Genomic DNA, 20,226 nt, shown 5'->3' with positions numbered 1-20,226 from the left:
GGAACGGAGAAGCATCATTGGGAATTTCGTGGTATATCCTGATCATATAGTGGTCCTCAAGGTGTTCTGTTCTTTGGGAGTTTTTCCCTTTCTAACGCCCTTAACGCTTACATGCGCGAATGATTCTGTACTATACCACTTTTCGATACGCTTTTCTAGTAGAAGGAAAGGGAGGTGCTACGCAGCATGTGCATACGCTGCTAAACTTTTAATGGATGCTTTGGATGGGGCGCAGACAGTTTGTACTATAGCTGTCCATTAGATCCATCTCAACCCCTTCACAACCACTATCTTCGTATACATATTCAAAGAATTTTTTAGTTGATTAGATCTGTCGCCACAATGACGCGCCTTCCACAATAAAGTTCAGTGGCTGAAGCTGCCACAGTCGCATCACCACAAGCTCTACCCCACCGTCCCAGACTCCATACACATAAGAACGCAAAATCCAAACCACCGACTGTATCACCAAAGAAAAAATTGTAGATCGACTGCACGCCTTGATACTTCCCAATCTCCGCTCAGATCCACTTCTTATACCCCTAGCTTACTCATATGTGCAGCAACGGAACTTCGGACGTCTTGGCTCAACCCCACATCCGCGCTCAGATGCATCCCGCCTGACGTAGTCTAGTTCGGTCCTTCGTTCCCAATCCACTTACAGCTTTCCCCCCAATCGTGGGTGCGGGGTAAACTTCAGCTCTATATGGTCACGCGTTTTGGCTGTTTGCCTCGGCTTCGGTTGTTTAGGTAGTTAACCTTGGGTTTGTGGATACCTTGTGCTGTACCTTGCTGACGCGTGTGTTTATCGTGAAGTACAGCTGGGCATGGATTGCGGTCCGAATATGACAAGAGTGTTATTGGTCCGGTAGATGGGTGAGGTAGTTTGCGGGTGAGAGAGCTGTGCTGCATCTAGGTAGGTATGCGAATGGGTACGTATCTATTGTGTTGGACGGGGCTGGTGTGGGGTAGAGATACGGTTGTTAGCTAGGGGAGAGTCAGTGTGGGTAGCTCGACGCGTTATGGAGCTTGGGTGGTGCGGGGAAGGGTATATGTATGGAGGTGTCTCTCATTCTGCCTCAATTCGACTTCAATCTACTCCTTCTTACTGCTCCTCCTCCCCTCCCCTCATCGTCTCGTCCGAATCGTCTCTATATCGTGCAGTACACTACATCAACCACCCAATATGTCCCTCCCCTCTAAATACAAAGCCGCCATCTACGATGCGCCAGGCTCGATCTCCACCAAAATCGTCGACCTCGACATGCCCGAGCCTGGTGCCGGCGAAGTCTTGATCAACCTCACACACTCCGGTGTCTGCCATTCCGATCTAGGCGTTATGATGAACTCGTGGAAAACATTACCTTTCCCCACGCAAGCAGGCCAAGTAGGTGGCCACGAGGGCGTAGGAAAGATCGTAAAGATGGGACCAGGAACAGAGAATTCGGCAGTCAAGATGGGGGATCGTGTGGGAATCAAGTGGATGGCGGGAATTTGTGAGGCGTGTGAGGCTTGCCGGGCGGGTATGGACGCTTCGTGTTTCTCAGGAGTAAGTTTCCCCATGCCTATGACCATTTTCTTCTGGACCGCGATCACTAATGCAGGTGCATAGAAAGTATCAGGATACTACACCCCAGGAACCTTCCAACAATACGTCCTGTCTCCCGCAAACTACGTCACACCCATCCCCGACGACCTCGATTCCGCAGCCGCTGCACCGCTCCTATGCGCAGGTGTGACAGTCTACTCCGCGCTCCGCAAGACAAACGCCGAGTCAGGCGCTTGGGTCGTGATATCGGGTGCTGGAGGTGGACTAGGTCACTTGGCCGTACAGTTCAGTGCCAGGGGAATCGGCCACCGCGTCATTGGCATCGACCACTCTTCCAAGAAAGACATCGTCATGGAAAGCGGCGCTGAACACTTCATCCCCGTAGACGGCACAGAGAACATGGTCGAGGCTGTTCAGGCACTTACAAACGGTCTCGGTGCTCACTCCGTCGTTGTATGCACAGCGAACAACATGGCCTACGCTCAATCTGTAGACCTACTTCGTTTCGGCGGTCGCGTCGTATGTGTCGGTATTCCCGAGGGCGACGTTGTACCTATCAAGAGCGCAAACCCTGGTGTCATGGTCGCCAAAGCGCTGCAGATTGTTGGATCAGCTGTGGGATCGCGGAAGGAGGCCATTGAGACGATGGAGTTCGCCGCGAGGGGTATTGTTAAGACTCATTTCAGGACAGAGAAGATGGATAAGCTTACCGATGTTTTCAATGAGATGCATGCGGGCAAGCTACAGGGCCGGGTTGTGCTGGACATGACGGAGTAGATGGGTAGTTGGATATAGTGGTAGGTTTGCAATGATGGGTAGTATTGTTGGTCAAGATCGTGTTCGCTAAACGCGATTGGGTATATGCAGGATAGATACATTGCGGAAGATAGGATGAGAACAACATGGAGTAAGAAGAATGTGCTTTCCGTCACTGTGGACATTTGACGCACTGAGTAGATCGGCTCCCGTTATCATCGAGGGCGACTAGCTCTTGAGGACTCTCCTCGCATCTCCAGAAACTCGTTGAACCTGAGGTACTCGTTGTATTCTTCTTGCAGCTGTCGCCTAGCGTTCACGCGTACTTGTAATCTTTCCATTCGTCTTCTTTTCGAAAAGTCTTCGTGAGCCACATATATGTCAGCCACCTAGGCACAAAGCTCACCGGAAGCTGAAGCAAGGATTAGGGTTGCTTACATTTGAGTGGCAGGCATAGCCACTGCCGCATCTTAGGCGAAGATACTAGTCCGATTAGGATGCCGGCAACAGCTACACAGACGCCGACTAATGTAAAGATTGCTTCGTTGGACCAGACAGCGGATGGATGGTCGATAGGAGCAACTCCTCTCTGATTCAACGGCATGTGCAGTGTTGGAGACGCGATACCATCAACTGGGAATAAGAGCAAGAAGAGTAAGTATGTACATAGATGTGCCATTTTGCTTACACCGACGGGGTGACCGGATAGTTCCGTGATGGTAGTGGTAATGTATAGGAATGATTGAGAATAGTTCAAGTCAAAATGTCCAGAATCTTGTTACATATTGTTTGGTCTCCTAGGGGAATGATCTATTTATCTACACATGGTGGCCTCGAGCACGTACAGCAATGGGCCAATGGCGCATCCCATCGCTTACCAGAAGGCGCTTGCTCCGAAAGCCTGTGCTCTCTACGACTACCCCAAACGGCAACGCGAAGTCGATCACTGCATTTGACTGCAACTTCCACAAGGCTCGGACGGTGTGTGAGTGGCTGACCGTTAGACAGAAGTGAGAATGTGTTGTCGGGTGGCATGTGGCGCATTCTTAGCGTTCCTCGCCTCGGGCTGCATTTAGTGAGGACCCGCCGTGTGGTTCCCTGCGCTCCGTCTCCACTAAAAAACACCATCGAAGTCAGACTGCACCCACCACTTTGTAGTCATTTCGGAAATCGGAGACTTTGCAGGATTGCTACCTAGGTATCATTTAGAGCTCAAGGGCTGTGCACCCGGTCCAGCACCCACTACACCATCCCCGCCAGAATTTCTTTTGGGTGACCGTTTTTGCTGTGGCTTGCACGCGCTTTGTGGCCGTTCCCGGAATCGGAGGTTTGTAGAGCCCATGTAGCCTTCACATCCGTAGCTTTTATCGAAGGGTAACATGTTGATGCTGCGCCTCTTTCCTCGCTACTTAAGGTTTAACATCCATTGCTGAGAGCACTCAATGCTTTGCAAAACTTTATGAGCCCTAGAATCCTCGCGACATGAGTAGTCTCTTGGTGGGCTTGAGAGATGGTGGTATCTAGACGACAGATGACATTAACGGAGAACCGCCCGCGCCATCTGTCTGCATAGTATATAACAGTGTGACTACTCTCCTATTCCCCAAAACAACCTAATTAGGTTTTCTGAGACTGTTACGAAGAGAATAGCCATCGCGCGACCTTAAAGATATCGGAGCCATACAGCAGCCGGCTGTAGACTTGCCGCTGGCCGCAACTTGTTCATACCGCCAGCATCACTGTCGGAGCCTCGGAACCCTTACCGCTAAAACCACTGCGTTTCAAGCAAGAACGTTGTCTGACGATACCTATCCGTAGCAGCCGCTGACGTAGCTCAGACAAGTCGACCAACCACGTCAACATTAGGCTTGTTACATAATTTACAGCCTGATTGACATCTCAGGGTTGTGCATCGTCTGACGATACACCTCTCTTTAATGATCTTTAGTAACCTGTAGCTGATCAAGATACAATCGCGCATACTATCATGCGTTTCGTCGATACGGAGCTCATCCAGGTGCGAGAAGTGGGGGAAAGTGGTCCTGACAAGTATGCGATACTGTCTCATACATGGGGTCAAGGCGAAGTCACTTACCAAGACATGAGAGCAGACTCAGCCTCGGGAAGAATTGGATACTCAAAAGTTGAGCAGGCGTGCAAAATCGCACTGGATTTAGGATATCGCTATCTCTGGATGGATACATGCTGCATCGACAAGACAAGCAGTGCGGAAGTGTCACAGGCCATCAACTCGATGTTTCAATACTACCAAAAAGCCGAGTACTGTATCGCGTTCTTATCGGACTGGGACCCAACATCGAGAGATGGATTGAGGGAGTCGAGGTGGTTCAAACGCGGGTGGACGCTTCAGGAACTGCTGGCCCCGAAGCGCGTGGAGTTCTACGACGCGAATTGGCAGTGTCGTGGCGACAAAATCGAATTGAGCGAGGATATCCAGGCTGCAGCGAAAATCCAGCGCGGGGTGTTGAATGGCTCCATTTTACTTGAGGATGTCCCAGTAGCAGTACGGATGTCGTGGGCATCCTCTCGTGAAACCAAGTACATCGAAGACACCGCATACTGCCTACTTGGTATCTTTGATATCAACATGCCGCTGTTATACGGAGAAGGAAATAAAGCTTTCTTGCGACTACAGGAAGAGCTCATCAAGCAAAGCAGGGATATGTCAATCTTTGCATGGCGTAGCAAGGACAATGCGCAGAAGTACACTGGTCTCTTGGCGACCTCTCCAGAGCTGTTTGTGAGGATGGACACGTTGGTTTTCAGCCCGGATGCTTTGGCTCAGTCTCGAGAGTACAACATCACCAATCGCGGCATACGATTCCATCTGCCGCTCACTCAAGATGAAGAGAGTGGCTACTTTTTGCTGCCAGTCAATCATGGATACATCGAGGGAGAGAACCTCGCCGTATTCCTCCGGCAGGTCGGGATGGACCTATTCGTTCGCGCTCGACCTTGTGAGAGGCTTGAGCCACTGGCTAGTGGTGACGAAGGAAGACAACAACTTCAACTTGCGGACAGATCTTTTCACGTCAAGATCCTCTCCCTCGAGCAGTCAAAGACAATCGACACACATGTCCTGCCTATCCAAGCGCCAGAAGAACTGACGTTAGTCTGCGTAGAGCCTACAGGCAGCTGGTCGCCTTCGGAGAAGATATTGTATGCTGGGCACACTGGTGTGTTCGTGGGATATATGCATTACTCATCGTCAGAGTGGTCAGACGCTTTTGATACCTTCGTTTTGGTCTGTCACTTCGCTAAGAACCAATGGAGGTATGATCTTGTGCGTGGTGACGATTGGACGGAAATCAAGCCCCAGTTTTACGAACGTTATAGGAATGGAGTCAATCTGGGAGATGGAGATGCCAAGCTTGTACTACCTCATCTCTGGGAAGAACACAATGCCAAAGTGGTAGAGACTGTCCTTCGAGATGGGCGCTTGAGAATTCACATCAGCCATGAGTAAGGGATAGTGGGCGCTATAGTTTTAGAATGTGCTATCGTGACTCTCTGTTTAGAGGAGTAATTTAACAGTTGTCAATCCCTAAGGCTTACTTTCTAGACCTCCGGGCTAATGTCAAAGTAAACATCCTTAAAATGAAATGACCTCAAGCGATCGACCGAGACGTAACAAACAAGGCCACTTGTAGCCCCTCTGATATACGCATCCTGCGTGTTCATAGCTGCCCCAACAGATACGATGCGAATACAGACAGCGTAAAGCCTTCCGTTTCGTTTCTGCGTGCAGTATGTCCATGCAATCATGAACGAACGGACACTTTTTGCCAAAAGTGTGACCCTGAGCCCACGTCCTGTCAGCTGAGGGCTAGCAGGCGGTTTTCCTAACCCGGGAATGTAGTCCTTGAGACCTTCGGTGGAGACAAGGTCGATAGGTGAATGTAAATGTATTTGACTCCACATCGGCTGCTCCATTGTTCGCTCGGGATCTTCGCCAGAGTCTTCCGTCTCGACGCGACGCCCATGTGCCAGGCCCAGAGGCTTTTTCTACATTAGCACCGTATAGTCCTCCAGGCTCCCTAGTATGTGTTCCTTCATGCGCATTGTCGCCATTGCTTGCCCTTCTCCAGGTCGCATGGCCATTCGCAGGCCTAGCAGAGATATAAGAGCGTAGATTACCTCCTCTTTCTTCGAAGCATCTCGTGTTGATGCCCAAGATAGCTTCTCGCCAATCGTGGCACTCATTGGGTCACGCTCGTGAAGGAGCACATCGGTAGGGACTCCGGTGACTTTGCTGATTATCGCAGACAGCTCCGTCTTAGAGCCCAGAAGCTTCCAGTCACGGTCGAAGAAAAACGTCGATTCAGGCTTGGGAGCAAGTAGTTCGAGTAAAGCCCAAGACCGGGTGAACCAACCTGCCTTGGCGAAGTTATTCTCGGACTCCTCTACGTCATTTAGACGGACGCAACACAACTTCGCGTTCTTGAACCATAAATACATCGAAGCGATTGCTTCGTTGTCTTCCGAAATCGACGATTTATCAATACAACATGTGTCCACCCAACAGTGCGTACATCCTCTCTTTCTGGACTCTTGCCTGAAAGCTTCAATCTTCGTGCTCATGGGTTTTTTCGACTCCAGATCCTTAAACCCATACTCTCCTGGTTTTTCCCACTGATGTGACAACACAGCATAGTCCCGTGCCTCTTTACCAATATCACACCACCCTTGCTCCTTCGTGTCTAGTAGGCGCATACCGAAAAATAAGAAGCGGTGATGATAAGAGTGTGGGTGTGATGAGCGCCTGAAGTGACTGTACCCCGCACTCTCACGTGGCGTGCTGGAAAGGCTGTGGAGGAGCGACGCAAGGCTGAGAGATCTAGAAGCACCGGGTTCTCAAGCCTGTGGGCAACTGCCTGCAAGGTAGTGCCTTGTAAGGTCATCACGTCTGCACCAAAAGCGGCTTCTTGTGGGACGTGTGATTGCTATGAGCATTGCGCATGCCAAATTCTTCCATTTATAGTCTCTCGAATAGCGGCACACGGCTGGTCGTCGGTTTCGACCTCCCAGATTTGCCCACAGTCGGTATGAGCTCCTCGTCCGGAACGTATTCCTTAAAGTCGTCGTGGACGCTATCCCTAACATCCACCTGGTTCCGTTCTCTTGACTTCCACCTGGGCGCCTCCCCATTCTCAGCCCGACCAACACCCATTTCTCTCCACTTCTTCGGCGGCTTGACACCCATCTCTACCAAGTTGGACCATATCCTCTCTCCACGTTTATTCCATCTCTCCATCCTGGCCTCGTATTCTGCGTCGGAAGGTTGCCACTTGCTCTTCAGTATGCGGCGAATGGCTTCGGGCGAGACCTTGAAGTGTTGCGCGAGGACGGGTGTAGTGAATTTATCAGGTTGTGTGCTGTGCAGATGCCGTATGCCTTCCATGGTGTCGGGCGACAACTTCTTGCGCGGGCTCCATGCCTCGCCTCCCAGCTTCTCTTTCAGCGCTTCCTTTTGTACAGCCCATGCTGGGCGCTCGCGCCTTCGTTCTCGCTCGAACTCTCCCGTGAGAGCATCTTCTATCTCGGCTTGTTTTGGTTCCGCTGTTTGTGGCTCCGCGGTGGGTATGATAGGCCCTACTTTGCGCAATCGGCGCGCATCGGTCGAGAACCGCGATTGTTGCGGACGGGGCAGCGGTCGTCGAGCAGCGAGGACTTGCTCGCTATTTACAAAAGAGCGGATGAACAGGGTCAGCGTCGTTCTGGCGCAATTGTGGCAACTCATGGTTGTTGGAGTTTGAGTATCGATAGTGCTTTCCTTTCGAAGTTCCTTAGGCTATCGCACGGACCTTCACCTCTTGCCACAGGCGGGCGACTAACATGCGCTCTAATACCAACATCGCAGTCATAGACTTGAATACGGAACATTCAATACGTCAAGGCGATGACACTACCGAAATGAAAGTTTTATGTGTTTTCATGAAACAATGATCCGCTCATGTCGCCACTACTGAGAAAGCAGGAGCCTCATCTTATCGCATGACAACATCCTCAAGGCTCGTAGCCGATATCTCTGGGAAGTCGGAACGCGATACAAGCAATACTACTTGGCGCTAACAGCAGCGCTTGCAAGAGCTCATGCGACCATCCCAACGATCTCATCCCTTTGTATCTTGGGTCCTTCCTTGCCTGGCGCATTATATGAACAGCTTGAGCCAGTCTCTCACTGCTCCTATTCATTAAGTTCACCGTTTCTGTCATGCTCTGTTACTATCTATGCTCTCTCGAACTCCTACCTCTTCAAGCAACTTCCAGCCTCTCCTACTTCCCATAAACCGAACAATAGCCTCATCGTTGCACTGCTTCGGCCCCCAAAGGCCAAGACAACACCTCGCTTCCTGCGACCAGCTCTCGTCAATTCGAACCTTTTTCAGCTTCACTCCATGTACACACGATATCGAAAAAGTCTCCGCAGACATACCCAGCGGCTGCTGAACAAGTAACGGTAGCTGCCACAAGGCTGCAAACTGCGGCTGACTCGAATGGCTTTTTCCATTGGTCGGAAATTACCCTAAGAAACGGAAGGCTTTCGCTAATGTAAACGGTGTGCTACAAAATCCTCAACTTCATGCCCAAATGTAGAACGCTGCGCAGGTCGCGGTGCGCCTTCGGTGGAAGTCGTTTTATTGAGGGATGGCAACTCGGCGACCATCTCATACGACACATCAAAGAGAGCACAACAGCAGCTCAAATATGTGCTTGCTTCCTCCTGTTTTCTGGCTGTGACTTCTAAACCACCCTGCCCTGAACTCTCATTCTTTCCCCACAGCAAGCAATCAACAGTTTCCAAGATGACCATACGACTTCGCCAACTCTTCACCATAGCACTCATCGGGGCCTATCTTACATTCGCAGCAGACGCATTCCCGACCGACCTTCGTATATCGAGCCCCGAGCCCCGCGACCTCGTTACCACAAACGCGAAGAACCTCAGAGAGCACATCGAAGTTTACGGCATACCCTACGGTGTCCTCGGTGCGGTCTCCCATGGCCTGACCTTCTACGTAATCCTCTGTCACTTCTTCGGCAGAAGGCCTTTGCTTCCATGGATGGCGCTGGAAAAGGAACGCTGGAACATCGCGGTAGTCACACTATCATCGCTCATCTCGATCATCCTTTCTGGAGTTACGATGGCACGCACAAAGGGCTCTCGTCCCCTGCTGATACTTGCGGGGATGCAAATCGTACTTCATGCTCTGATAGATATCATCCACATACATCGCATGTGCGTTGGATCTCCTGGTTGGAGTGACTCGACATCTTTCTGGGCGATTCCTCTCGTAGTGGTGTCGTGCTTCTCCGTCTATGCCTTTTACGAGTTTCCCTGTAAGTTGTGCTGATTTCATTTGTGTGTGTAAGGTAGACTGATACGCACTCTACAGTCGAAGAAGACGAGGGTAACGTCGGAAGCCTTTTCGGTACTGCCATCTTTATTGTCCTACTTGTATGGATTGGCTTGACTGGACTGAAAACCTTGATCGGCATCTTCATATGCATTTCTTCCAAGTTCAGAACTTGTGCGACATTTGGTGTTGCAGCAGTTCTGCTCAGCTGCGGCCTCTTTTGGTTTGGCGATTTCGGCATGGCCATCGTGAGCAAGAGTACGCTGGGGACGCCGTCAAAGCAAGTCGCGGCACTGTATTACACGTACTGGGTTGTGGAGAGGCTCCCGCTATTCACGTTCTAGGATGCATGTCTGCGGCACGGTGGCTATCACAAATAATGTACTTGTAGCATTCGTTGGTATGAAGGGTGCGTTCTGTTTAACCTAGCACTAGGTGTGACGCTACATCGGAACCGGCTCGCTCTTGCGGCTTCGAAATCTGTTCCGCACTAGTACGCGACGGAGTGGTGACATCAACGAACATGCGTCAGTGCCTCCTGCATCTTCACGCTATCTCGACAGCGAACTCTTCCGTTGCAGTTTCCTTGCAAGATCGATCGCGGGGCGATCGCGGCAAAAATGGAAGTGGATCCCCTCATACCCATGCGCGCTAGGGCCTCGGTATCATATGACGGACCATCTTCGCCGTACATCGTGTAATGATTATCTCTTGTCGAATATCTGAGTGTTTGACAGTGTCGACGTCGTTCACCTGTGTTTCTCTCTCATTTACTTAAACATGGCTATGCCAAATGTGTTCCAGAGGCGAACAGCCAACACTAAAGAGTACGTCCAGAAGCGGAAGACAATCGATGGCGCATACTAACCGCCATCAGCTGCTGGGGATACCGATTCGAATGGACGCCTGAACATCTTACACCGGAGCAAATGAAGCCTATGAAGTTTTCGTACGATGTACTAGCAGAGGAATGTCTTGATCGTTTGAACGCCATCTCGCCACCGCACAAGGGTGCTCTGCCAAGGAACGATAGCAACCGCGCCGCGCTATCATCAGTTCCGGGCACCGAAGAAGAGAAAAAAGAGCCATTGCCAGTACCCAAGAGGGATCTTTACGCCTTGCTGGAAGAAAATCACAACTCCGATCCTAAGCTTGCGGAACTGTGGCGCGAGGTGCACACCGTACCGGATTGGGTGGATTGGGACCAGATCGCCAGAGGACAGGATGTGTTCTATCGCTATGGTGGGCCCGCCTTGACTGGTCTCACTTTCCAGTCACTCCTAGGTGGCATGGGTGCTGCGCGAGTGGTGGAGACACTAGCGAGAACTGGAGGCTTCAGTACAAAGGTCGCAAGAGGCAGACTCTTTGAGACTACACAGCACATCCTCCAATGTACGCGAACACTGGATGGACTCAAACCAGGCGGAGAGGGTTTCGCCTCATCAATACGTGTCCGCTTCCTGCACGCCGCAGTTCGACAACGAATCATGAAACTCGCAAAGGAACGGCCTAGCTACTTTAACGTGGAAGAATGGGGAATACCAATCAACGACCTCGACCAAATCGCAACAATCGGAACTTTCTCATCAACCTTAATCTACCTCAGCTTCCCCCGCCAAGGTATCTTCCTACGCAAACAGGAAATCGACGACTACCTAGCCCTATGGCGCTACATCGGCTACCTAATGGGCACACCCGACGAATGGCTATCCACCCCAACCAAAGCCAAAGCCATCATGGAATCGCTCCTCTACCACGAAGTCGACCCCTCCGAAATGTCCAAAACAATGGCCAACAACATCATCTACGCGTTGAAAGAAGAGCCGCCAACTTTCTCCTCCGCAGACATGCTAACCGCCAGCGCCCGCTGGCTAAATGGCAACGCCCTTTGCGACCGCCTCGGCCTAAAACGCGTTTCCGCATACTACTGGTCCCTGATGGCAGGTCAATGTCTCTTCTTCATCTTCTACTGCTACACGTATCGCCTGTTTCCCAATGCAGACCGCAGGAGGATCGACCGCGCGAAAGAGATCTTCTGGACGCTGATAGTGAAGGCGAAGTGGGGGTTGGCGGGGACGGAGACGTCGTTTGACTTCAAGTACGTACCGCAGTATGATACGTTGACGCATTTGGGAAATATTGGAGAGAGGAAGAAAGTGGCGTTGAGCAATGAGATGAGGAATCTTAAGGCGTTGGGGATTGGAGTGGGGGTTTTGGCGGTGGGGACGTTGGTTGCGGTCAAGATTGCGGTAAGGGTTGTTGGGAGATTGTGGTAGACATTCTTGTAGAGGTTTGTATGATATTGATATGATGGGTTAAGGGCTCTGTTATTAGACTCGAGGTTCGACGAATATACCCAGGTGAAGGTACCGGTTACTTCTGCCCTGCCTTACCTTCTCATTCAGCTTTGATACAGTAAGAGGTTCACTCACCCTCAAGTTGTTGCGTAAAGTCAGCGCCGTTGTACACGCACAGACGTCCTCCACTGGCCATAGCCTCATCAGATATAAGTTCACGTCTTCGTCTCCATTTTCTGTCCTTAGCAATCTCGATCGCAATAACAACACAACTTCCGTGTAAGCTCACGGCACAATCTAACACATACCGACACCAAAATGGCTAAACGCAAGTGTCCCCGAAACCCAGAACAAGACGGTGTATGCGGCTGCCCTTCATTCTGGAGGTATCTGAACGCCAGTGCCGCGCCCAACAACAAGACCATGTCTTCCCCAACTACCAAGTCTTCGTCCCCGACTCTTGTCATCATTAAGAGTGAGCGTGACGAAGACAAAGACTTGCACCACCGGAAGCGACAGAAACGTGAAGACAGTGTAATCACACAGACTGGTGTGATTGGCCTCTCAGCATCAGAGTCTCAGGCGTACATGGCCAGCAAATATGTGGTCGGAGAATCTGATAGGAAGATACAACATGTCATGGAGGCGGCACGGCGCGCGCAGAAGAGTCGCCGGATGGAGAAGGAAAAGGCGAAACCAATCAGACCAGTGCGGGTTCTGGTCGACTATAGCCTACCTGCTGGTTCTGAGAGGCTGGATTGGGACACAGACGAAGTTCGTCGGATGGTCGGGGAAATTGCTTGATGGAGGCTGTGGTGGATGAAATTGGACCACGGCGACGGGCATGAGAGATTCATCCGAACGGGAACGGTAGCAAAGATCGTGAAACAACAATGCATATACATTCTAGTATGTGGGTATAGGTACTGCTTAGCGGAGATTTTGCAAAGAGTATGAGAGTCGTAAGCGTTACGAATATCTTCAGTTGTCACCAGATGTACGGCTAGGTCAATGTCAGTGATTGATCCGCGAGTGAAGTGTACGATACTGACCTTATTCTCATAAGTCCAGAAAGTGCCGCTGTGCTGTATGCCTTTGCTCTTGATCACTTCGATCATCTTCATCACCGACTCTTCTGGTGTGATTATGCCCTGGACTTCCCACGGTAGCTGAACGTTAGCCATGTCTGTTGCGACTTCTCCCGGGTGCATGCACAAGATGATGGTATCATCATCTTTTCTCTTCAACTCGGCGGCCATGTGCCTTACTGCCATATTGAGTGCAGCTTTTGACGCAGCGTATGCAGCGAATCCGTCCTCCATCTCCCGGAAATTACCTTGCGAGCCCGAATCGCTGGACATGAAGACGATGGTGCCAATTGGTATGTTTGTTTTCAGCAACTTCTGCGCTGTGATGATGGGTCCAATGGTGTTGGTATGCAAATGGAAGGCAAACTCATCGAAAGACCTAGAAAATGTTAATTTCCAGTACTTCAGCCACTTCAGATTGATTGTCGTTTATTGGAAATGCACGCTTTAGCCATAACCAGCAAGGCGTAACGGCAACGGTAAAGGAAGACTCACAGCTCAGTGGCCCTCTACATCGGTTAGTGCGGCTCCCTTGCATGCTGTGGACAATGTCGGACTTACGTTTGGGTATCTTAGCACTCCTGCGTTTAGTACGACGTAGTCTATCTTCAGGTTCGGTATCATGGCCAGTTGCGCAACGAATTTCTGCGGATGACCAGTTAGTTCCCCTCTGGAATGACAACGCAATCGTCAACAGCACACACCTCTATGCTTTGCTCTGACAATATGTCGCATGTGTACATTTGGCATCGGCCATGATCGCTCCCCGCTTGTCCCCACAGACCGCTGGCATGACCGGCCCAAGGCTCCCGTACAGTAGCGATGATGCGCTCATTCTTAGTTAACAGCTGTCTGACAAACTCTAGCCCTATGCCTCTGCTGGCGCCGAGTATCAGCCATGTGGTAAAGTCCTCATCAGCGTATAGAATGCCCGGAATCTGGTCCATCCGGTCGGTCGAGGTGTGGCGGGGCACGATGATGTCAACCGTCGAGCTGGGGCTGAAGTGCGACTGACCAACACTAGAAGGCTGTTTGCAAAGAGGGCAGAATAGTGTCGATCCTGGCCGGCGCTTGAAATAGTAATGGGCTGCTGTGCAGATAACAGAGAACGTTATTCATGACCCTGGCCCGTCATGTTAGGGAACCAGGTGCGTGGAGGTGCGCGGGTTAGTGGGCATGTCACATCGATTTGCGGACCCTTGTACAGGCTTCACATATCGAATTCGGGCCAGGGAAAGCAGGGAAGAAGCGTCCTGCAGGGCAACCAAATAGGCCAGACGCTGCTTATTCTACCACCGGAGGAAAGAAGAGCGAAATTCTTCACGATGATTGACCGCAGCACGAGTGCTAAAAAGACTCGCAGCAGCCAACGCAGCACTTGGTGACGGCATTATCCCACAAGCTTCATGCGAGATTGCCGAGTAAGTTGCGAGATAGCCTAGGGAGTCAGGAGTCGCAATGGACGGCGTGGCGTGAAAGCAGCGACGGCAAGTTGGCTGAGGAACAGAGACCAGATGCGGCGAGTGCACCGCCATTTGATCGCGATTCCTGTTTGCCATCCCGGACCGGTTCCACCCGAGCACTTTTTGCTACTGAGTTATACCTGTCGCCTGATTGGCTAGTCCCGTGACCCGTGCTCGCGTCAGGGCCCTGGGCCCGTCATTTCGTCGCGGCTAACGGCAAGATTCTTAAAACTCTCTCAAGCCTCTCAACTCCTACTTGGCCATCTTTTCTCTCTCGCAACCTCTCAGTCACGACTAGAGTTACATTAACTTTTACCACTTCACCTCCACCAACACTTAATCTCACCTCAACCACCACCACATCTTCAAGATGGGTTTCGAGCAGGGTACGTTTTCTTGACACCGGTTAGACGTCATCGGCCGTCTGTCACTTTGTCGACCATCGTCTGCTACCCATTGAGCCTGCGCGCATACCGATATCCGACTCCTATGAGGAATCAATTATTCCCGGTGTCCCGACCGAATAGTTGACAACTCAAGAAGCGGTGAGCGCAAGGTGGCAGCTTTGCGACAAAGGGCGGACGGTGGCGGATTGTTTGCCTGGACAAAGAAATTTTGTCACCACATACAACTAACACTTTGTTCAGGCGATGCTAAGAAGGGTGCCAACCTCTTCAAGGTACGAACACACCGAACCGGCCTCCGCGCCATCGTCCACGCCTCCCGAACCTAGTCTAACGAACCTCCAGACCCGCTGCGCTCAGTGCCACACCCTGAAGGAGGGCGAGGGTAACAAGATCGGCCCCAACCTACACGGTCTCTTCGGCCGCAAGTCCGGCCAGGTTGAGGGATTCTCATACACCGACGCCAACAAGCAGAAGGGCGTTGAGTGGGGCAACGAGACTCTTGTATGTTATACCACAAGAAGACGCTTACGTGGTGGGTATGCATGCTGACGAAGCACAGTTCGAGTACCTCGAGAACCCCAAGAAGTACATTCCCGGAACCAAGATGGCTTTCGGTGGTCTCAAGAAGCCCAAGGACCGCAACGACTTGATCACCTTCCTCCAGAACGAGACTAAATAAGCGTATCACCTCTCGAGCGTTTATACCATCCTATCGACACGCCATGACCTTTCTATAATACCTTTTCGACCCAAAAACTGTTTGGATTGTACCATCATCGATGATAGACGAACGACGGAGGCGGTGAGCGCAGTTAGACCGCAATACCCCTTCATGTAGATTATGTTAGGTGTATCATTTCAAGGCGCTTTTCGACTTTGGTGCGGCATAGAGCCTGTTTGGACTTAGTTGCACTTTCGGAATACCAAATCTCCTCTACCGATCATTCAACACGCTCATCATCTTCCGTGAACAAGTCGCAAACATCGTGCAGCCCCCAGTGATTCATTACGATTTGCTTCCAAAGACGGCAGAATTGGTCAAGCATCGATTTCGTATCTAAGACGACATACATCTAGCTGATGATGAGCCAATTGCATACATCGCAAATTTTCTGACACGTTGAGCGGCATTTCCACAAAATGTACAGACTAGAAGAATAGTCTAGTGCTAGCCTCTAGGGAGCGACTCACGCGAGCAGCGAGCACCTTGCACCCTCGGACCTGAGGAACATGCAGCCAGGAACATGCGCTCTACCGGTGCTTTCTCCGACAGCTAACCGAGGATCGTGTGGCTGGAGCTCATGGATGCTTGCGGAAGACTTGCAATGTCAACAACTCGTTTCGCTAGACAGCGTGGGTAGTAAAAGCAACAGGGACTCAAAAAGCTAGACACATTGTGTCTCGTCAGCTGCGGGATGCCAGTAGTTAAAGCGTGAGGCTTCGTGGCGCCTTTTCCACATCTTCTCCACGTGAAAGCAGGTCAAGTGTGGGGGAAGCGCAGGTGCTCGTCGCAGTGGTGTCATCGCCGGAAGACTCCGTGTACATCAGCCATCTAGTCTGTGTCATAGGGCACACGAGCACATGCGTCTCTCTTCCACTTCACTCTTCCCTTTCTCAAATCGCTCCCCAGCATCCAGACGCGCCGTTACCTCGGCCTGTAGCAGCGAGACCAATTAGCGTCATAGTGGGGCGGGAACTGTGCTTCGGGTAGCTCGACAGTGAACACCACCAGCACCAGCACCACTTTGGCGAATACGCAGCGACAAAGGCCGTTTCGGCCTGTACAATTGGCATCATGTCGTGGAAACGGAGCGAGAGGCTGATGGACACCATCAAGGTGGGCAAGCCTGTCGCACAGTCGCGGTCGTAGCTAACATTTGGATAGCACTACAGCAACTTTCCAGCAACCGGTATGCAGCACGCATGGTCACTTACAGTATTCGTCTGACATGCCACCAGGTGTCTCCTTACGGCAAATGGTACAATTTGGAGAGAAGCCATCTACGGGAACCCTCTTCCGCGCGTCACAATTCCTTTCTGAAGAACTGCCCATACGGTTAGCCCACCGCGTGGAAGAGCTCAACGAACTTCCAGATGGCCTCAATGAGATGCCATCGATCCAAAGAGTGCGCGACTGGTATGCGCAGTCATTCGAAGTGTGTATTGCTAAGGTTCTCGCTGGAGCGCGTTGACTCATCTGACAGGAACTCGTCGAACTGCCCCGGCCGACCCTCTCGAGTGAGGTCAAGGAGCGACTCCTCAAACCAGCGAAGAAAGCCGGCGATAAGAACCTGATGAGCAAGCCGACGCAGAACCCCAGCATCAAAACAGGACAATACCGGTCCGCGCCGACGACGAACGGGAACGGCAATGGCAATGGAAACGGAAACGGCGGCACGATCACAAAAGAAGTGAAAGGCGCGAGCCGGAGATACTATGCCGCGGCAGACGACGGACAGGAATGGCCGCCAGAGCTGGGCGCATACAACACCAAGTTTGCAGACACATTGGAGAAGATCAAGAGGCGGCACGACAGCGTCGTTACGACAGTCGCACAAGGCATTCTCGAATGGAAGCGCAAGAGGCAAAGGATGCAGATCGACCACAACATCCAAGCCTTCCTCGACCGTTTCTATATGTCGCGTATCGGTATCCGTATGCTCATCGGCCAGCACATCGCCCTCACAGACCAACGCTCGCGAAACGATCCCAACTACGTCGGTATAATCTGCACAAAGACCAATGTTCAAGAACTGGCTCAGGAGGCTATTGAGAATGCGCGCTTCGTCTGCGAGGACCACTACGGACTATTCGATGCACCGAAGGTCCAGCTCGTGTGCAACCCGGATATCAGCTTCATGTACGTGCCAGGACACTTGTCGCACATGCTCTTCGAGACTCTCAAGAACTCGCTGCGTGCTGTGGTGGAAAGACATGGACAGGACAAACAAGAGTTCCCCGTAACCAAGGTCATTGTTGCAGAGGGCAAGGAGGACATCACAATTAAGATCTCGGACGAAGGAGGTGGTATTCCCAGATCATCGATCCCGCTGGTATGGACATACATGTACACGACCGTCGACCAAACACCGAGCCTGGACCCCGACTTCAACAAGAGCGATTTCAAAGCACCCATGGCTGGATTCGGTTACGGGTTACCCATATCAAGGCTATACGCACGCTACTTCGGAGGAGATTTGAAGTTGATTTCCATGGAAGGGTAAGCCTCCCAGTTCGTACCCCAAGATAATCTCTTTACTAACAACATCGGTCATAGATACGGCACAGACGTCTACCTCCACCTCAACCGCCTCTCCTCCTCCTCAGAACCTCTGCAATAGCAATTACCCGTCATGAGGGGCGGATGGACGTCAAGCGAACTCATCCGGTCTTCCCGAGGAATGGCGCAAGGTAACGGTTCGCGAAAGTATAACCCTTTCCTGGCGAGCAAGGCAATGAAGCTCAAGCTGTCGGGTCAGGTCAGCAGGGAGATTAGTGAGAGGAGACAGGTGGGCGATGCGGCAGATATGTTTGCTGATAAGGCTAGTGGCGAGGATGGTAAGCCTTGGTGGAGGAATGTCGGTATGGAGGAGGGTATGTGAGATGTACGATTTTCGGTTTGGCAGATGTCGTTCAGAGATGAGGTTGGAATTTGGGGGAACAGATGAGCTTTGACATTGGCATTCCCCGCGACCTTTGGTGAAAAGGTATCAATCGTTCTCTGGGTTCGGTCTGGCCTGGGCTGGCAAAGGCTTGGACTTCTGCACCTAAGAAAGACACGGCGTTTGGCGAAGGCCATGTATGATCTTGGAATACAAATGAGAATAAGACGGAAGGAAGCAATAGTTACGCAACGCAAAATAGTAATGTCGTACGTCTTGCCATTACAAACTTCCCTCATGTGAACTGAACAAAAAAGCTGGGGTATAACGCGATCCGCCTTAAATCCAAAGTAACGCCAAAGAATCTCACGATGAACATGCGAGCTTCCGTTCAAGCAGGTCCTTGCCCCGAACTAACCCTCTTCCTCATCTTCGCAATATCCCTCTCCTTGCCCTTTCCACTTCTCGCCGGACTCCCACTCCCCGCCATACCCTGCCCCTCTGCGGCTCCATTTCCAGTACTTTGTACCTCCCACTCGTCGTTCCAATCTGCAGGCGGTTGTGTGAGACCGAGGACGATGTTACGGTAAAACGCGCGCGTTTGTGGTACACTCTGTATCCACCACGAATTAGCAACCGATCTCCTCTCCAACTTGTGTGATCATTCACGGGACGTACCTCATTCCTCACCCCCGCAATCCACATCAGTATCTCCTCACTCTCCAGTATACTAACCGCCTCATCCCTCTTCTGCCTCTCCTCCCACGCCCTCCCCTGCGCTTCGCCAGAGAAAGAATTCCAATTCTTGCCCCGTGCCTGTATACTCTTCCGTGTTTCCAGCGTGGATTTACTGGGGGGAGCCTCCGCCTTACCAGCACTACTTCCTCCTGTTTGTGGTGATTGTCCATGTAGACGGTGCGCGCCGTACCCGCCGCTACTGGAACCAACACCAGTGTGTACATCGTAGTCTAATGTGCTAATGGGTCCAGTGAACTGGGCGTTGAAGGCGGCTTCTGATTCGATTTCGTCGTTGGTGATGGGTGCGTGGCCGCCGGTAGCGTGAGTGAACGAGGGCTGGTGCGCGTGGTGCTGGTTGTGGCTGTTTATGATTTGTTGCGCTTCGGCGATGAACTGGAGGTTTACGCCGCCGGGGTTAGGGGGTGGCCATGTCATGATCGCATTGCTGGGGCTAGGCGAGAGCGACGGGATTCAAGGTGTTTACAGAACGGGTGTGTGCTGTTAGGATGCGTGCGTATGTGCGATGCGGTCGGAGCTTGGGGTTTGGGTGGGGTTGCGGTGATGGTCAATGTCCGCGGGGGAGGCTGAGATGGGAAGGTGGCAGCGACGAGGCACTACCGTCATGCTTCCCAAGACTGGTAGTACGTGCTTGTTTGTTAGTGCTTTGTGTGCTGCTGCGTCGCAGCTTTTCGTAAATCCAGAGCATATTGGTAGATAGAGAACCGTTCTGATATCGAATGGTTTTTGACATTGATATCTAGTAGCTACTGCTATGCTTAGAGACGTCGACTCCTTCCCATCTTGACCGTCGACCTTGGATATTGCCGTCTAGTGATGTGACCAAAACGCTGAAATGCCAATCTATGCCCAATGCTTAACATACGCGCCGAGAGATCAAGTCCGACTTGATCGAAGCGCGAATCCCTGGTAACCTTCTTTGCCCGTCT

At 51.5% G+C, this 20,226-nt stretch overlaps 9 protein-coding genes across 9 annotated transcripts; 6 read left to right on the top strand and 3 right to left on the bottom strand.

Moving 5' to 3' along the window:
• Positions 1 to 1,186: 1,186 nt before the first annotated feature.
• On the top strand, positions 1,187 to 2,326 carry J4E90_009805 (uncharacterized protein; the record flags this gene model as incomplete). Its single annotated transcript, XM_051439323.1, has 2 exons — positions 1,187 to 1,549; positions 1,613 to 2,326. 2 exons carry the CDS (start codon positions 1,187 to 1,189, stop codon positions 2,324 to 2,326), a joined length of 1,077 nt encoding a protein of 358 aa, XP_051286927.1.
• Positions 2,327 to 4,406: 2,080 nt separating this feature from the next.
• Positions 4,407 to 5,792, top strand: J4E90_009804 (uncharacterized protein; the record flags this gene model as incomplete). The annotated part of the gene is made up of 1 exon (XM_051439322.1): positions 4,407 to 5,792. One exon carries the CDS (start codon positions 4,407 to 4,409, stop codon positions 5,790 to 5,792), a length of 1,386 nt encoding a protein of 461 aa, XP_051286926.1.
• A 1,509-nt stretch (positions 5,793 to 7,301) lies between these two features.
• RRG9 (Required for respiratory growth protein 9 mitochondrial) lies at positions 7,302 to 8,066 on the bottom strand (the record flags this gene model as incomplete). Its single annotated transcript, XM_051439321.1, has 1 exon — positions 7,302 to 8,066. One exon carries the CDS (start codon positions 8,064 to 8,066, stop codon positions 7,302 to 7,304), a length of 765 nt encoding a protein of 254 aa, XP_051286925.1.
• Positions 8,067 to 10,464: 2,398 nt separating this feature from the next.
• On the top strand, positions 10,465 to 11,960 carry J4E90_009802 (uncharacterized protein; the record flags this gene model as incomplete). The annotated part of the gene is made up of 2 exons (XM_051439320.1): positions 10,465 to 10,511; positions 10,562 to 11,960. 2 exons carry the CDS (start codon positions 10,465 to 10,467, stop codon positions 11,958 to 11,960), a joined length of 1,446 nt encoding a protein of 481 aa, XP_051286924.1.
• A 339-nt stretch (positions 11,961 to 12,299) lies between these two features.
• Positions 12,300 to 12,785, top strand: J4E90_009801 (uncharacterized protein; the record flags this gene model as incomplete). Its single annotated transcript, XM_051439319.1, has 1 exon — positions 12,300 to 12,785. One exon carries the CDS (start codon positions 12,300 to 12,302, stop codon positions 12,783 to 12,785), a length of 486 nt encoding a protein of 161 aa, XP_051286923.1.
• A 184-nt stretch (positions 12,786 to 12,969) lies between these two features.
• J4E90_009800 (uncharacterized protein) lies at positions 12,970 to 14,016 on the bottom strand (the record flags this gene model as incomplete). Its single annotated transcript, XM_051439318.1, has 5 exons — positions 12,970 to 12,984; positions 13,034 to 13,448; positions 13,565 to 13,578; positions 13,631 to 13,714; positions 13,774 to 14,016. The coding sequence occupies 5 exons, from the start codon at positions 14,014 to 14,016 to the stop codon at positions 12,970 to 12,972; spliced, it is 771 nt and encodes a 256-aa protein (XP_051286922.1).
• Positions 14,017 to 14,902: 886 nt separating this feature from the next.
• On the top strand, positions 14,903 to 15,618 carry J4E90_009799 (uncharacterized protein; the record flags this gene model as incomplete). Its single annotated transcript, XM_051439317.1, has 4 exons — positions 14,903 to 14,918; positions 15,180 to 15,211; positions 15,282 to 15,440; positions 15,499 to 15,618. The coding sequence occupies 4 exons, from the start codon at positions 14,903 to 14,905 to the stop codon at positions 15,616 to 15,618; spliced, it is 327 nt and encodes a 108-aa protein (XP_051286921.1).
• A 1,116-nt stretch (positions 15,619 to 16,734) lies between these two features.
• J4E90_009798 (uncharacterized protein) lies at positions 16,735 to 18,280 on the top strand (the record flags this gene model as incomplete). Its single annotated transcript, XM_051439316.1, has 5 exons — positions 16,735 to 16,776; positions 16,825 to 16,849; positions 16,899 to 17,095; positions 17,144 to 18,159; positions 18,217 to 18,280. 5 exons carry the CDS (start codon positions 16,735 to 16,737, stop codon positions 18,278 to 18,280), a joined length of 1,344 nt encoding a protein of 447 aa, XP_051286920.1.
• Positions 18,281 to 18,932: 652 nt separating this feature from the next.
• On the bottom strand, positions 18,933 to 19,714 carry J4E90_009797 (uncharacterized protein; the record flags this gene model as incomplete). Its single annotated transcript, XM_051439315.1, has 2 exons — positions 18,933 to 19,154; positions 19,220 to 19,714. 2 exons carry the CDS (start codon positions 19,712 to 19,714, stop codon positions 18,933 to 18,935), a joined length of 717 nt encoding a protein of 238 aa, XP_051286919.1.
• Between the last annotated feature and the right edge of the window lie 512 nt (positions 19,715 to 20,226).

The sequence above is a fragment of the Alternaria incomplexa genome, assembly GCF_024043165.1.
Source record: "Alternaria incomplexa strain BMP 0042 chromosome Unknown scaffold_17, whole genome shotgun sequence".
In the NCBI taxonomy this organism is placed as follows: Eukaryota; Fungi; Ascomycota; class Dothideomycetes; order Pleosporales; family Pleosporaceae; genus Alternaria; species Alternaria incomplexa.
Note: the sequence above shows the minus strand (reverse complement) of the source record. Positions and strands in the feature narration are given on the sequence as shown.